Source organism: Felis catus, chromosome C1, assembly GCF_018350175.1.
Source record: "Felis catus isolate Fca126 chromosome C1, F.catus_Fca126_mat1.0, whole genome shotgun sequence".
Classification (NCBI taxonomy): domain Eukaryota; kingdom Metazoa; phylum Chordata; class Mammalia; order Carnivora; family Felidae; genus Felis; species Felis catus.
The window spans coordinates 191,980,090-191,997,824 of NC_058375.1; the positions used below are offsets into that span (position 1 = coordinate 191,980,090).

At 44.5% G+C, this 17,735-nt stretch overlaps 1 protein-coding gene across 6 annotated transcripts in view; it reads left to right on the top strand.

Annotated features, from left to right (window-relative positions):
* Positions 1-283: 283 nt before the first annotated feature.
* The window catches only part of ADAM23 (ADAM metallopeptidase domain 23), a 188,081-nt gene continuing 170,629 nt past the window's right edge, over positions 284-17,735 (top strand). For all 6 annotated transcript variants that reach the window (XM_023259637.2, XM_011285539.4, XM_045034391.1 and 3 more), the window contains exons 1-2: positions 284-688; positions 1,850-2,067. In XM_023259637.2, coding sequence (XP_023115405.1) covers positions 475-688; positions 1,850-2,067 — 432 coding nt within the window. In that variant the 5' untranslated portion in view covers positions 284-474. The remainder of the gene's footprint in view (positions 689-1,849; positions 2,068-17,735) is intronic.

Genomic DNA, 17,735 nt, shown 5'->3' on the forward strand with positions numbered 1-17,735 from the left:
AGTGCGTCCGGTGCCAGGCAATAGCAACGGCATCCGTATCGGCATCAGCATCAGCATCAGGACCCGAAGGCGCGCTCGGGCGCGCTCTCGAGGGCGGGGCGCACGCCCGCGCCGCGCGCCCCCGCGCCGCTCGCTCTCACGCGCCGTCTCAGCATCCTCAGCCCCAGCAGCAGCCCCCGCAGTTGCTGGAGCGGCCGCGCCCGCCGCAGGGAGGGAGGAGCATCTGGGGAGGCTCCAAGTTGGCGGAGCGACTAGGACCCCCGGACTCTTCAGCGGCCGCCCGGGAGGGGCTGAGAGGCGAGCAGGGGAGGGGGCGCCGCCCAGCCCCTAGTCCCGAGCCCCGAGCCCCGGCCCCCTGCCCGCGGCGGCACCATGCGCGCTGAGCCGGCGTGACCGGCTCCGCCCGCAGCCTCCCCGCAGCCCAGCCCGGCGCTCTCGCTGGCCACACCGAGCGGCGCCCGGGAGCTATGAGCCATGAAGCCGCCCGGCAGCAGCTCCCGGCGGCCGCCCCTGGCGGGCTACAGCCTTCCCCGAGCCTCCGGCGGCCCCCGCGGCGGCCCCGCCGGCCCGGCGCCTGCCCGCGCCCTGGCCCGCGCGCCGCCCTGCCGCCTGCTCCTCGTCCTTCTCCTGCTGCCTCCACTCGCCACCTCGTCCCGGCCCCGTGCCTGGGGGGCTGCTGCACCCAGCGGTGGGTATGGCCCCGGTGCCCTTTGCATTGCCTTGCCTGCGGGGCCCTGCAGAGGAAAGCGAAGGGCACGCGGGTCCGTGCGCTCCGGACACGTCCCGGGCCCGGCCTTTCCCAGCCACCCTGCCTGCCTCTCCACCTCTTTCCCAAACCCCTGTTCATTCCAGTTCACTTTTTGAAGTCCGTTTCTGTTGCATTCACTAAAAACCCATTCCAATTACTGTCGGTTCCACTGGAAGGTATTTAGTGGATGCGGGGTCCCTCAGCGATCTGTGTAACTTGGCGGAGGGGAAACCGGTGGACGGTAAACGCAGTGAGGGAGCAAGTTGCTTCTTGGGTGGAGAGCCTGAATGTGAATGCGGGAGGCTGTAATAATAATAGTGGTAATGTGTTGTTTCCTCACATCGCCTGCTGGGTTTATTCACTGCTGTTGGACTTAAGATGGGGGAGGGAAACTTCGGAGAGAGAGACCTTTAGTTTGTAATTCTCAAAATGCTTGTCATTATAATGAACAATTAACATAATATGATATTCAATACGTCGATGATTGGAAATCAGTGGAAGCAGAAAGCTGGCCTTGGCAGGAAAATAAAAGGAATTGGAACGCTGCCAGCATCTGCTTCCCTCTATGGCAGAGAATTTTTGCTCGTCTCAAAGTTTAAAGAAAAAGGAATTGTCTGCTTTGTTTAATGAATCAATTAACAACCCGTGCCCGTGAATTCAGCACTCCAGTTATCTTAGGAGCATTCTTAGCTCTCCGATGGGATACTCCTAGTCAGAGTCCCATTGAGCTTTCTGTAGACTCAAGGGATGGAGAAGAGGGTCAAAACCTCTGAGCATGTTCATTTAACGTCTTCCTTCAAGTCCATTCCACCCCCCACACCCCGACTCCCCATACTTAGAAGTGTAGATTTGAGACTGGTTAGAAATACACATAAAAAACAGTAAGACAATAAATAGTACATCATCGTATATGCCTCACTGGCCGTTAACCTATCCAGGCCATTTCATTGTTGGGATAACTTGCTTTGCTGTGTCTCTACTTCTTACCTGCTTATAAATAGAAAACTTTGTTTTTGCAATTGATGGAAAAACATTGTAGTACGTATGTATTTATTGGGCATATGTGTGTATTTGTGTATCTTTGTGCACCCCCCCCCCCAGCTCCGCATTGGAATGAAACTGCAGAAAAAAATTTGGAAGTCCTGGCAGACGAAGACAACACATCGCAACAGAATAGCAGCAATGATACCAGTTACAGGAATGCAATGCAGAAAGAAATCACACTGCCTTCAAGACTCATATATTACATCAACCAAGACTCGGAAAGCCCTTATCATGTTCTTGACACAAAGACGAGACACCAGCAAAAACATAACAAGGTAGGCATGGGTCTGGGTATGTAAAAGTAGCTGCCACGGAGAGTTGTCTTTTGATTTGATTTGCTGCCAGAATCCGATTTCACAAATTTTACTGCAACATTTTATTCGGAAATCAATCAGTATTACGATAGAGGAGAGACTGGAGGAAGTAAACCTGGGATCTACTGGGATAGGATTGCTGTTTGTTTTTTTCTCTCTGACACTAATGTGGAATTTGAATTTCTTATGGCTTTTTTAAATCCAATAGCTGAAATGTGGTCCATGTGTCTTTAAGTTGCATTGGACACTGAGGGGTAGTTAAGTGAGTATGCTTATGGTCCTGACTTATTTCTGTGAGACTTTTTATAAGGGTGCAGTGTTCTACACCCCATGATGAAAACTGCTTTCAGTCTGCACACAGAAGATTGCTCTACGAGGCTATTTGTCTGCAGAGTCCCTATCACTTTCACGTAGAAACTGAGTGTTTAACTTTGATTTTAAATTTCTTTAAGTGATCATAGTAAAAAATACTTTTTTTCTGACATATTTTCAGCAGGTAAACAATTTGGCATTTAAAAAGATTATAGCGAATATATACAAACTGTTTATGTAATATAGAGACCAGTTTTGGCCATCATAGTCCTTCAAGACTTCATCTGCATTCGTTGTGAGTCGTTGCTTTACTTTCCAGTTGGTTCAGAAAGTGACACGGATTTTTAAAAAGGCACTCAACAGAACATGAGAGGCTTAATATCCAAAGAGTTTGAAGGATCTTTTTTTCTTGCTTACTGCTCTTTATTTGAGTTAGTAATATTTTGGGTGCCAAGCAGATTTATACAACGGGTTGGTCATCAGTGCCTGTGTTCTTTATCAGGAGCAGAGAATAGAGTTTGTATGTCAGATATTTTACTTTGGACTATACCTGTTCAATTGAGAAAAGCAGTAACTGTCTAACGTCTAGTGTTTAAGAAAAGTATCTGTGGTTCATATCATTGTTTTGATTTGTTTTCTAAAACATAGGTAAGTGGTAATGGTATTTATTCCCATTTTACAAACGAGGAGTTAGAAATTTAAGGCTTTTGGGTGATTTTCCAAAGATTGTAAAATGGCTAATATAAACTTCAAAAAAACATTTCATTTTTATTATTTTTTACAAGTCAGGTTTCTGAGAAAATGCTTCCTATTCAATACAGAATATTATTGGAGCAGCTAATTTTGTTTCACAGTATTGTGATGGGGCTGTTACCCACCTTGGCTGAGATGAACTCCAGGACTCTGTTCTCACAGCCCTATGACATCTGCTCCTATGTTACTTAGTGGGTTGACTCCTGGATCCTGTCTGCCCATTTGTCTTATTGATAGGATGAGTGGATGGTGACTTTAAGGAAGGCGAATCCAAGGCCCTTTTGAGAAGTGCATTGAGACCCATTTTCTGGCTGTCCTAATTAATGAAACCTTCTGTGGTTGGGTGGTAGGCTCTCGAACTCCGGTGCCTTTGCCTAGGGTGTTGGAGGAATAACACACACACACACACACACACACACACACAAGTTGCCTTAAAGTGTATTTCAAAGAATGCTCAATTCCTCCTGAGCTGAGACTTAAAAATATTTCAGAGGAATATTTTTATAACTCAAGTTTTAAAGGCTATGACTGACGCCTATCTTCTGGTCTAATGTTATGTGGTTGCTTTTTGGGTAGGCCATGGTTTGACTCCTCTATATCTTAATTTTTATGATAATATGGTTTGTTAAACCTTGTCCTGCCACTCACGTAGATTTCTCACCACGGAACACATACTTGCTGTTGGGGCGAGGTGGTGGGGGTTCTTTTTATCTTAGAAAAAAATGCTTACACAGAAATTATATTTGGAAGCGTTTTTCTCCTTTTCTTATTAGTTCAATTCAACACACACTGGTTGCACATTTTTCCCGTGCAAAGGAGTATGCTAAAGATTCAGAGATAAGAGATAAGGGTGCACAGATGGACAAGGCACCGTCTGACCCCCAGGAGACACTAACATGAGATAAGCAAGATTCTAAAAAGTGCCCCCTGCCGCCACAGGTATAAACAGCGTCTTGTGTCGTGAAATTTCCCTTTGTGTTCTGTGATTTCCCTTTTATTTCTGGAACGAGGTGACAAAAAGTGTCCCATATGTTTCCTGCTGTGTCTTAAGATAACTGACTTTCCAGTAATAGTCATGGGAGACACTTGTCAGTTCAGCTGCTTTACAAACGTTTCAGCAAAGAGATTCGATAGAGTTTCATCATCCTTGCTTTTATACAAGAAGTTTTGATTTTAGTATGTGTATTATGTATCTTTTTTTCCTTTCCTGATTTCATTGCACTCAAGCACATTTTAATGAATGCCTTAGAAATGCTGAATCACTGTGCCATTCTCGTGGATCCTCAGACCAGGGGTACAGGTGGATAGGGAAGTTCCCAGAGAGGGGTTGCAAGGCAGAGTTTTACATTTATTTCACAAACATGGAGTGTTGATCAGTCCTTATTACTTTACAACTGTGCAAGTGAAAATGTTATTAACTCTTTCACAATTCACGAGTTTAAAAACAGATGATGCAAAGCACCTCTGTAATAGTAGTGTTTCTGAAAACCTTAAAGTTCTCTTTGTCAGAGATTGTTTAGGAATCTTTTTGTCTCCAGATAAGGTGATGAATAACTTATTGTCCAAACTGTGCCATTTTTGAGAGTGACAGTGGGCACGCTTAATCATCAGGCTAGGATAATAGACATAAACCGAGATGGTCAAGAGCAGATGGGGAATGTGGTCACCTTGGATTGACATGGTTGTATTCCTTGAGTTTTGGTGCTTACCCCAATTCAAGTTTCTTTATAGACAGTTTTATTTTCTGATGAATTAGTGTAAATTTTTCCTTACTAGGAAGTCAGTTTACCACCTTGTAGAAGTTTCAGGATCTGAAATGGAAACATTTAGTTTTGCTTTGTTACCAAGACTTACCTTTTTTTATTTTTTAATGTTTATTTTTGAGAGAGAGAGAGAGAGAGAGAGAGAGAGAGAGAGAGAGCCCTAGCGTGCACAAGTTGGGGAGGGGCAGAGAGAGTGGGGGTGCAGAAGATCTGAAGCCGGCTCTGTGCTGATAGCAGAGAGCCTGATGTGGGGCTTGAACTCGCAAACTGCAAGATCATGACCGGAGCCACAGTTGGTCACTTAACTGACTGAGCCACCCAGGTGCCCCAAGACATTTACAAGCAAAAATGGATGATTACTAAACACAAGCATTTTATGAACCACTAATGCAATATATTAATTAAATGGACATACATTTATTTTTTTTTATTTTTTATTTTTTTTTTTAATTTTTTTTTCAACATTTATTTATTTTTGGGACAGAGAGAGACAGAGCATGAACGGGGGAGGGGCAGAGAGAGAGGGAGACACAGAATCGGAAACAGGCTCCAGGCTCTGAGCCATCAGCCCAGAGCCTGACACGGGGCTCGAACTCACGGACCGCGAGATCATGACCTGGCTGAAGTCAGACGCTTAACCGACTGCGCCACCCAGGCGCCCCTAAATGGACATACATTTAAAAAGAGGGAGAAACAATTTGGATTCATTCACTCATTCATTCATTCATTCATTCATTCATTCATTCTGAGATAATCCTATGAGATCTGTTCCTAAGAAAGTTAATGAGCCTGTAGAAGAGGAAAAATAAATTTCCCTCTACCCTTCTAAGTTCTGGGCTGAGCCACACCCTGCAATAAAAGACAGCTTAACAGGAGGAAAACAAACAGAAGTTTTATAACATGTGAACCTCCTGTATGCATGGGGGAGACCCAGGAAAACTGAGTAACTCTTCAGAATTGCCCAAGTCACTACCTTAGATAATATCTTCAGCTAAAGACAAAAGAAGATGTTGGGGGTGGGTGGGTGGGGATCCAGTTGTGGGAAGCTATCAGGAAAAACACAGTAAGTGGTGAGAGAAGACTCTGCTTTCTCCATAGATGAGAGTTTCTAGATGTTTAGAATCATTGTCTTCCTGAGAGAGAGAGACCCTTACAAATGGAGAGTTCTTATAAAATGGAAACCACTCTTACAAAAGGGTAACTTGTGCTCTGGTTTTCAGAACTTCTCCTGTGTCTGCTGTTTCTTAGAAATAATCAGACTAAAATAGTTCTTATGTCAAAGAAGTATATTTAGGATGGTGTATTCTTTCCCTTTTAGACCTTTTCGCGGAACTTTCCTTTAGTAACAAATTACTTACCCTGTATCCTGCTCCCTTGGGATTCTTTTCTCTTCCTGTTGGGAAGGGATGGAAGAGGTACACTATGCATAGCACAGAGTCTAGGGAAAAGAAATGTCACCTCCTTTGACTTTAGTTGGCCTGCACACAGCTCAATCTTTTGTTACCTTCCCTACTGTGGGGAGCCAGAGCTGGTGTGTGGAATTAAGAATATGCAGAATGAGGGGGCACAAGCCACCTACATAGGGGTTGACAGGTAGGTCTCCGAGCACCTGAGCAGTCCTCTGTCCCAAGTCACGATGAGCAGGACATAGACAGCAGAGCAGCAAGCACCTGTTACTTATGAGGCATTTGGGGCCGAGGTCACTAAGTTTTCAAGGGCTTAACTTCTAAATGCTAATTCTATTTTATTTTTTATTTTTTAAAAATGTTTATTTATTTATTTTGAGAGAAAGAGCATGAGCAGGGGAGGGGCAGAGAGGGGGAGACACCATCCCAAGCAGGCTCTGTGCTGTCAGGGCCTGATGCAGGGCTCAATCCCATGAACCGTGAGATCATGATCTGGGCCGAAATCCACAGTTGGACATTTAACCTACTGAGACACCCAGGTGCCCCCTAAGTGGTTATTTTAAAAGGTGCCCTGGGAAAACCAAAGTGGGAACTGAGAGTGGGAATCCTGAACTCAAGTTCTTATCTAAATGTCCAGACTCTGGGTGTGAGCAGGGTTATATCAGGCTATAAAATGCTTAGGCAGCAGCTCAGAAACAACAACAAAAAAGTTGTTTTTCTCATCACAATTGACCCTGTGCTGCTTAGGAATTAATCTTTAGGGAAAATTTTAGGCACTGCCAGGATGGTGGAGGTATTAAAAGGCACGGGCAGAGTTTTGGTCATGTAACCCATGAACATTTGAACAAAGCAAAATGTCAGTAGACACGTGACAGTTTGAAATCCTGGCCATAACCATTCCCTTCTCTTTTTGAGATCCAGCCAAGAAAATAAAGCCCTTGAATAAGGTTAAGGTATTTGTTTGGTAAAACGCTTGGGTGAGGTTATGAAATACTTGTACCTGTTGGGCCATCTTTTGTAAGTTTCCCAGAATTTGTCCAGAATTACTAATACACATGCAGCAGGTGATTCCGTTTACAGCGCGTATACCTCCTTCCTCGGCCAATAAGTAATCTGAAGCTAAACAGTTATACAAAACCACCTCTGCTAAAGAATCATGTTGTTTTTGTGTTAACAATGAAGTTTTGGTGGGGCACCTGGGTGGCTCAGTCGCTTAAGCATCCGACTTTGGCTCAGGTCACGGTCTCACAGTGCATGGGTTCGAGCCCCGCATCGGGCTCTGTGCTGACAGCTCAGAGCCTGGAACCTGCTTTGGATTCTGTGTCTCCCTCTCTCCCTCTGGCCCCTCCCCTGCCCTCACTCTGTCTCTGTCTCTCTCAAAGATAAATAAATAAACATTAAAAAAAAACTTCTTTAAAAAGACTCGGGTTTGGTGTAACAGCCCAATGTATTCAGCCGGAGTTGCTGGCCGGTGGGTGTGTGCCTTAATAATTTGCTTTTGGGTGCCTGATACAGCAGTGCCTTGTCCGGTCCCTATGAGAGATAGTAGCAGGCCTGCACCTGACGTAATAGGGATGAACCCTGCACACTGTTGATGTGAGGGAGGCAGGAAGACAGACTGAGGGTTCTGCTTAGTGGTTTGTGAGGGTAGTCCTGGGGAGACCATAGTACACTTATATAGACAGACAGGATTTCCCAGGGGCCAGCAGGGATGCAGATGTATTGGAGGTTGAGGGAAGAACCAAGACCATGGGGACTGTGCTCCTTGGGACAAAGTGCAGGTCGCATTCATCCGTGTGGTGTCGGTGCCTGGGGCAGATATGGAGGATTGTAAAGGGCACATGCGGACAGACTCCTGCAGGTGCCACATGCTGTCTCGCAAAGTGTCCTGCATGGGAGCAGTTGAGCACCACGGAGAGCTGCGGGCAAGCTGCAGGGACCGGTTGAGTGCCTTCTGTTGGGCAAATGGGGGCCGAGTCAATAAATCAGCTGAGTAGAAACTTGGGAAATAGCCTTTGCTGAGCTCGGTAACATGCCCAGCAGTTACAGCAGCCCCCCAAAATGAGCTTGATTTCTGTCCATTGTGTAAATATATGAAGACTATATTGGAGGGCTTGAACAGGAGCTCTGAGTAGTGGCTGTGTGGGAGGGTCCCCCCAGGGGGGTGTGGAGAGGTGACCCTGTAACTGTGGTCCTTCCAGCGGGTGTAGAAGGGGATGCTGCGGTGGTGGCAGGATCTGCAGTCAGGAAGGGGTCCTCTCAATGGAAGTTAAATTCACTGAGCCCCAGGAGGATGCATAATGTGGGCCAATCTAATGGGTGTGGGGAAGGCAGGCAACCGAGTGAAGTGTTTAAAAGGGCTCCCATAAGGTTGTGAGATGGACTCATACCCTGGCCTTGCCAAACTCATAGGCACAGCAGAGAGCAGCTCGGCAGCCAGAGTCCCACCCCACACCTGAGCAGCCAGCATTGTGGTAAGCAAGAGGTTCTGGGGTAAACACGTTGTTAAGTGCAAAATACCCCCCAAGGGGGTCATCACTAGGGAGTTCAGATAAACAGGTGTTCAGTTCCTCAACCAAGTCTGCTGTGTCTTTTCTGGGTGTCATCCCTGCCATAGTGGAAGGTTGCAGAGGCGGTGTTTGGGATGAGGTTGTGTCCCATGACGTTGTGGGCTTGGGTGTTGTCATCTCCAGCGTTGCCACTGGTGGAGGGAGCCATCCCAGAGAGAGGGGTGGCTCTCTCAGGTAGTTACCCAGGAGGGGAACTGAGGGATCAAGGGGTCTAATAAGGTTGCAGAGATTTGGGGTGCCCAGATTAAGGTTTGCTTGAACCATCAGGAGCATTTACTAGTATCACAAATTCTCAGTAAATCTTAGGGGTCGTTGGGTGCACCTTGTAAATAATTAGGCAGTGCCCTTCTCCAAGGAGGTCTCCATCCATAAGTAGTAAGGGTTGGAGGCACATGTGTAGCTTGGTTTAAAGAAAACTTAGTTATATGGTCCCAACAATTTAATGTTTGGCTATCTATTACCAGAGATGAGTCTGAACTACATAAGCCTATCAGCCAATTAGGGTTGAAATTAGGGCAATGTAATGGCCGGTACCCAGAGGTCAGGATATCTGTGAACATGTAAGCAGGGCCGGTGGCCTTTAAGCTAACATCCATACCTGGTGGCTTTTGGGTGCCACACCTCTAAGGGCTGACTTCCAACACGTGCTGTCCTTCCATGCTGGGATGCAATTGTGAGTGAGTGCTTTATGGTCCGGCGACTTTGTAGTGTTGCTTCTCTGGGCTGAGGAGAAGCCCTATGACCTGGAGGGCACTCAAGGCCCAGAGTAAGGCCAGCAGCAGTGAGCATCTGTATTTTATAGTTTTGCACCTCCCCACTGACTGCCCCATGTGAAGATTTATTAAGGGGTTGTTGTGGGTCAACAGTTCATTGGTAGCCTCCTCCAAAGCGGGGTAGGGCCAAGTGGTGTAATTGTATCACCGTGCTGTCATGTCCTCATGCTGGTGTCAACCAGCCTGAGTGCCCCCCCCCCCCTTTTAGAGCTTCACGCCATCCCTTTAGTGGGTCTTGGTGCAAGTATTTCCACCTCCTTTGGGGAGGTATGGTTAGGAGAAAGCAGCCCTCCACTAAAGCCACCATACCTTGGAATTTCAAGCGGAATTTGCATGTCAAGCAGGTAAGTGTGCTCCAACAGCAGCACAGTGGGTTGATGTTCTTATGGGCCAGGACTAACTATGACCAGGGGGTCATAGCCCCCTTGCCCTTGATTGGGTTGCCAAGGAATTTTGAAAGGTGAGATGATCAACATTTTAAGTCTGTGACGGGACTCAGAACTGTTGGGAAAAATGTAGGTAATATTGTCCTGTAAGACGAAGGCATCAAATTCCCCCATGATCACAGTCATAGGCAGCATGGCCTGGTGAGCCCAGTTGGTATGATGATCATGCTGGCCGTATCCCTAGAGTTTAAAGTGGTAAGTGCCCTGGCAGCCAGAAAGTCCATTTAGGAGTCCAATTACTACCCTGTAACTTAAGGGGCAACTTAGGAGATGAAAGTACCACTGGATACCCTGTAGGAGAGCCCAGTGCGGTGTTATATGGGCAATAAAATGAGATCCTTGATCTGTGTCAGTGATGTCTGGAGGGCCAAATGGGGACAGGATGTACTTAGAAAAGAAAGAGATTACCTGCCACCTCTATAGGGAGGTGTAGCAAGCAGTAGGCCAGTAGAACTCTCCATACGTTAATTGTCAAGTGGATAGTGCCTGCTGACAGAGGGAATGGCCCTATGAAATTAACCCCCAGAGGCGAAGAGAGTGGTCCCCTTCCAGACCTGCAGCATGACAGGGCAGTGTGCAGTCTTTGGTTTAGGAGCATAATTTGCAATTCAGAACAAGCAGAATGCCCTCTGGTGGGCCCAGGTCATTGTGGCAGCAGCTCCCCCATGACCTGAAGAGATAAGGGACCCTTTGGCCAGGGAATAAGGAGCATGGAAGTGGTGACTAAGAAAGGTCAGAATGGTGGAGCCAACAATTGATGCATGTGTGTGTGGGGGGGGAGCGGGGAGAAGGGCTGTAGTTTGGTGATGGTGGGTGGAGCAGGTGGAGCCGGTGGACTCACTGGTAAAGAGTTGGTGGCTGAGCTCCAACTGGTAGTGACCTAGCCAGGGCATCCACCTTTCAGTTAAAGACAACCCCTGGAGTGATAGCCTTTGAATGTGCTGGAAGTGGGTAACCTCAATTATGACTAGTGCCTGGCCAATGTCCCTTCAAGTTGGGGCACCCCCAATGGGATGGCCTTGAATGGGAAAATTGTCCTGCTGCCATTGGCCTGGTCAAAACTCTAGTCCATTAGCAACCTCCCATGAGTCAGTAAAAATATGGACAAGAGGCTTGTCATGGGCAATGGCGCTCTGCACAGCCATTTGTACTGCTATAAGCTCAGCGAGCTGAGTTGACCCGACTGGCCATCTTTGCTAAGTGTGGTGCTGCTGGCAGGATAGTATGTTGTCGTTCTCCAGAAGGCCCCACTGGGTACAGTGGTGGTGCTGCCATTGGGGAAATACACAGACTCCCCTTCTCATTCCATCAGCTCTTCCCTGGGGTTATCCCAGGTCACCAGGAACTAAGGCAATGAACACACTGTCCATCAGTTCTTCAAGGGGACTGAGAGGACTGAGGAATGGGGAAGTCACATCCTCCTGTAATTTGGAAAGACCTGTCACATCAGGTTTAATCTGTTTCTGAAGGAACCATTCCCGTTTTAGCAGAGAGGCATTTATAGCTGTGTGAGCCTCCATTGGGAGGCATCCCTTGTCCATGTCATAATGGTAATGTGGGTATAAAGGACAATAGGCTCCATTCCCACAAAAACCTCTGTTTCTTTCCTTTGTTTTTTAATTTATTTTTTTAAAATTTACATCCAAATTAGTTAGCATATAGTGCAACAATGATTTCAGGAATAGATTCCTTAATGCCCCTTACCCATTTAGCCCATCCCCCTTCCCACAACCCCTCCCATAACCCTCTGTTTCTTCCCCATATTTAAAAGTCTCTTAATGTTTTGTCCCCCTCCCTGTTTTTATATTATTTTTCCTCCCTTCCCTTATGTTCATCTGTTTTGTCTCTTAAAGTCCTCATATGAGTGAAGTCATATGATTTTTGTCTTTCTCTGACTAATTTCACTTAGCATAACACCCTCCAGTTCCATCCATGTAGTTGCAAATGGCAAGATTTCATTCTTTTTGATTGCCGAGTAATACTCCATTGTGTATATACATACCACATCTTCTTTATCCATTCATCCATCAATGGACATTTGGGCTCTTTCCATACTTTGGCTATTGTTGATAGTGCTGCTGTAAACATTGGGGTGCATGTGTCCCTTTGAAACAACACACCTATATCCCTTGGATAAATACCTAGTAGTGCAATTTCTGGGTCATAGGGTAGTTCTATTTTTAGTTTTTTGAGGAACCTCCATCCTGTTTTCCAGAGTGGCTGCACCAGCTTGCATTCCCACCAACAATGCAAAAGAGAGCCTTTTTTTCCTCATCCTCATCAACATCTGTTGTTGCCTGAGTTGTTAATGTTAGCCATTCTGACAGGTGTTAGGTGGTATCTCACTATGGTTTGATTTGTATTTCCCTGATGGTGAGTGAGGTTGAGCATTTTTTCATGTGTTGGTTGGCCATCTGGATGTCTTCTTTGGGAAGTGTCTATTCATGTCTTTTGCCCATTTCTTCACTGTATTATTATTTTTTTTTTTTTTGGGTGTTGAGTTTGATAAGTTCTTTCCAGATTTTGGATACTAACCCTTTATCTATATGTCATTTGCAAATATCTTCTCCCATTCTGTCGGTTGCCTTTTAGTTTTTCTGATTGTTTCCTTCGCTGTGCAGAAGCTTTTTATTTTGATGAGGTCCCAACAGTTCATTTTTGCTTTTGTTTCCCTTGCCTCCAGAGATGTGTTGAGTAAGAAGTTGCTTGGCCAAGATCAAAGGGTTTTTGCCTGCTTTCTCCTCGAGGATTTTGATGGCTTCCTGTCTTACATTGAGGTCTTTCATCCATTTTGAGTTTATTTTTGTGTATGGTGTAAGAAAGTGGTCCAGGTTCATTCTTCTGCATGTTGCTGTCCAGTTTTCCCAGCACCACTTGCTGAAGAGACTGTCTTTATTCCATTGGATATTCTTTCCTGCTTTGTCAAAGATTAGTTGGCCCTACGTTTGTGTGTCCATTTCTGGGTTCTCTATTCTGTTCCATTGATCTGAGTGTCTGTTCTTGTGCCAGTGCCATACTGTCTTGATGATTACAGCTTTGTAGTATAGCTTGACATCCAGGATTGTGATGCCTCCTGCTTTGTTTTTCTTTTTCAAGATTTCTTTGGTTATTCGGGGTCTTTTCTGGTTCCATACACATTTTAGGATTGTTTGTTCTAGCTCTATGAAGAATACTCATGTTATCTTGATAGGAATTGCATTGAATATATAGATTGCTTTGGGTAGTATTGACATTTTAACAATATTTGTTCTTCGTATCTAGGAGCATGGAATCTTTTTCCATTTTTTGTGTGTGTCTTCTTCAATTTCTTTCATAAGCTTTCTATAGTTTTCAGTGTATAGATTTTTCACCTCTTTGGTTAGATTTATTCCTAGGTATTTTATGGTTTGTGGTACAATTGTAAATGGGATTGATTCCTTGATTTCTCTTTCTGTTGCTTCATTGTTGGTGAATAGGAATGCAACTGATTTCTGTGCATTAATTTTATAACCTGCAACTTTGCTGAATTCATGAATCCGTTCTAGCAGTTTTTTGGTGGAATATTTTGGGTTTTCCATATAGAGTATCATGTCATCTGCGAAGAGTGAAAGTTTGACCTCCTCCTGGCTGATTTGGATGCCTTTTATTTCTTTGTGTTGTCTGATTGCTGAGGCTAAGATTCCAATACTATGTTGAATAACAGTGGTGAGATTGGACATCCCTGTCTTGTTCCTGATCTTAGGGGGAAAGCTCACAGTTTTTCCCCGTTGAAGGTGATATTAGCGTTGGGTTGTTCATATATGGCTTTTATGATCTCGAGGTATGATCCCTCTATCCCTACTTGAGGGTTTTTATCAAGAAAGGATGCTATATTTTGTCAAATGCTTTCTCTGCATCTATTGAGAGGATCATATGGTTCTTGTCCTTTCTTTTATTGATGTGATGAATCACGTTAATTGTTTTGTGGATATTGAACTAGTTCTGCATCCCAGGTATAAAATCCCACTTGGTCGTGGTGAATAATTTTTTTAGTGTATTGTTGGATCTGGTTGGCTAATATCTTGTTGAGGATATTCACATCCATGTTCATCAGGGAAATTGGTCTATAGTTCTTTTTAGTGGGGTCTCTGTCTGGTTTGAAATCAAGGTAATGCTGGCCTCATGGAAAGAGTTTGAAAGTTTTCCTTCCATTTCTATTTTTTGGAACAGCTCAAGAGAATAGGTGTTAACTCTTCCTTTAATGTTTGGTAGAATTCCCATGGAAAGCCATCTGGCCCTGGACTGTTGTTTTTTGGGAGATTTTTGATTACTAATTTGATTTCTTTACTAGCTATGGGTCTGTTCAAATTTTCTATTTCTTCCTGTTTCAGTTTTGGTAGTGTATATGTTTCTAGGAATTTGTCCATTTCTTCCAGATTGCCCATTTTATTGGCATATAATTGCTCATAATATTCTCTCATTATTGTTTTTATTTCTGCTGTGTTGGTTGTGATCTCTCCTCTTTCATTCTTGATTTTACTTATTTGGGTCCTTTCCTTTTTCTTTTTGATCAAACTGCCTAGTGGTTTATCAATTTTGTTAATTCTTTCAAAGAACCAGATTCTGGTTTCATTGATCTGTTCTACTGTTTTTTTGGTTTCGATAGCATTAATTTCTGCTCTAATCTTTATTATTTCCTGTCTTCTGCTGGTTTTGTTTTATTTGCTGTTCTTTTTCCAGCTCTTTAAGGTGTAAGGTTAGGTTGTGTATTTGAGATCTTTCTTCCTTCTTTAGGAAGGCCTGGATTGCTATATACTTTCCTCTTATGACCGCCTTTGCTGCATCCCAGAGGTTTTGGGTTGTGGTGTTACCATTTTCATTGGCTTCCGTATACTTTTTAATTTCCTCTTTAACTTCTTGGTTGGCGCATTCATTCCTTAGTAGGATGTTTTTTAGTCTCCAAGTATTTGTTACCTTTCCAAATTTTTTCTTGTGGTTGATTTCGAGTTTCATAGTGTTGTGGTCTGAAAGTATGCATGGTATGATCTCGATCTTTTCGTACTTGCTGAGGGCTGATTTGTGTCCCAGTATGTGGTCTATTCTGGAGAACATTCCATGTGCACTGGAGAAGAATGTATATTCTGCTGCTTTAGGATGAAACATTCTGAATATATCTGTTAAGTCCATCTGGTCCAGTGTGTCATTCAAAGCCATTGTTTCCTTGTTGATTTTTTTGTTTAGATGATCTGTCCATTGCTGTGAGTGGGGTGTTGAAGTCTCCTACTATTATGGTATTACTACCAATGAGTTTCTTTATGTTTGTCATTAATTGATTTATATATTTGGGTGCTGCCACATTTGGCGCATAAATGTTTACAATTGTTAGGTCTTCTTGGTGGATAGACCGCTTAATTATGATATAATGCCCTTCTTCATCTCTTGATACAGTATTTATTTTAAAATCTAGATTGCCTGATATAAGTGTGGCTACTCTGGCTTTCTTTTGGCGACCATTAGCATGATAGATGGTTCCCCATCCCCTTACTGACAATCTGAAGGTCTCTTTAGGTCTAAAGTGGGTCTCTCGTAAACAGCATATAGATGGATCTTGTTTTCTTATTCATTCTGTTACCCTATGTCTTTTGATTGGAGCATTTAGTCCATTGACATTTAGAGTGGGTACTGAAAGATATCAATTTATTGCTATTCTGTTGCTTGTAGAGTTGGAGTTTCTGGTGGTGTTCTGTGGTCCTTCCTAATCTTTGTTGCTTTTGGTATTTATTTGTTTATTTGTTTATTTATTTATTTATTCATCTTTTCTCCCCCCAGAGAGTCCACCTTAAAATTTCTTGCAGGGCTAGTTTAGTGGTCACAAACTCCTTTAATTTTTATTTGTCTGGAAAACTTTTTATCTCTCCTTCTATTTTGAATGACAGCCTTGCTGGATAAAGAGTTCTTGGCTGCATATTTTTCTGATTCAGCACATTCAATATATCCTGCCACTCCTTTCTGGCCTGCCAAGTTTCTGTGGATAGGTCTGCTGCAAACCTGGTCTGTCTTCCCTTGTAGATTAAGGACTTTTTTTCCCTTGCTGCTTTCATGATTCTCTCCTTGGAAGACCTCTGTTTCTATCAAAGCCCAACAAGCGGCCAGAATTTGATGTTCTAAGGGGGTGTAGTGGGTGGCTGTGGAAGGCAGCCATAAGGTGCAGAAGCCCGTAAGGCAGCCAGGAGGAGCTGTATTTAGTTCATAGATAGACTCCAAGGTGCATAGTCCATGGTGGCCAGTGCCTCAACCCAGAAGGAGGAGCTGTGGGGATCTGGGGGTCAACTGATGAATTGATCTTTGTGCCAGCGGTAAGGCTGTTGTTGAGTCTCTCCCCAGTAAATGTGGGGGATTTGCATGTAACTGCATAAATGGGTTTAAGAATGATGTGTTGTCTCCAAAATATGATAAGACACGTTGGACTTGCCATAGTATGATGGAGAGCTGAGGAGTTACTAACTCACATTTAACCACAAAGGAAATTTCTCGGCATTTAGAGGACCAGTTAATACTCAAAAATTAAACAGTTGTGGCTTGTCCTTGAATTTTATGTGGGGCAGTAGCCTACCCTCTATGGTGTGGGTGGGTCACCAGCTGTGTTGGGGCCTCTCCCACCCCATCCTCCGATGGGCCCTACATTAAAATGTCATCATTACAACACCAGGTGGTGCAAGTGACACTGTGAGGGTATTCAGGTCTTGCTGGCCAAGACTGTGGGCAATAGCCAGCTGTTAAGATAGCCCATAGGCAGCCAGGTGAAGGTGTTTTGGGTGCCTTCAAACGTGAAGGTGAAATGCCATTGGGACTCCTCAGTGACTGATACTGAACACAACGTATTAGCTAGATCCATCATGGCAAAGTAGTGCCCTGGAGCCCTCTGGATGTCCTCAGTTAACTGGAAAATGTTGAGAATGGGAGCCTGAGCTCTCATAACAGGGGGCGCCTGAGCATTTAAATTTCAGTAGTTGGCTGTAAGACACCACTCATTAGTAGTGGGCTTTAATATCAGCCAGATGGGAGAATTGAAAGGAGAAATGGTGTGTTTAATGACTTCCTCCTTTAATAAATCTTGAATTATAGACTGCTGTCCCTCTGTCCCCTGTCACAAGAGATATTTGGGGGGCATTTAACATCTTAATTGGGAGCTAGCAGTCATATGGACTCCGGTATACAGCTCCCACTAGAAAGATCAAGAATTTGGGTTTGTTCCAGATGGCACAATGGCATGTCAAGGCAACCACACCCGTAACAGGAAAGGGTAGGGCCAAAGGGGCCATCACCACTAAAAGATTTTTCATAAATATTGTTCCTGTAGTGACATCCAATAGAAAACGAATACCTTGTACTATCCTGTTACTCCTTGTCCCTGGCTTATGTTTGGAGGGATTCCTGAGCAGCACTATAATTTGGGCTCCAATGTCAATGAAAGTGGTAAAATGTCTGGTATGTGTGTCATAATGGATAATTAGGGAAGTCCCCAGAGGAGGGACAAGTTCAGGGTGCCTAGGGCAGGGGCATTGGCAGCCCCTCTCAGAGATGAGGGTATGGGACCCTGGATCCTGCCGCTGGGCCTGGAGCGTTCTGAGGGGCGATGGCATCTGCC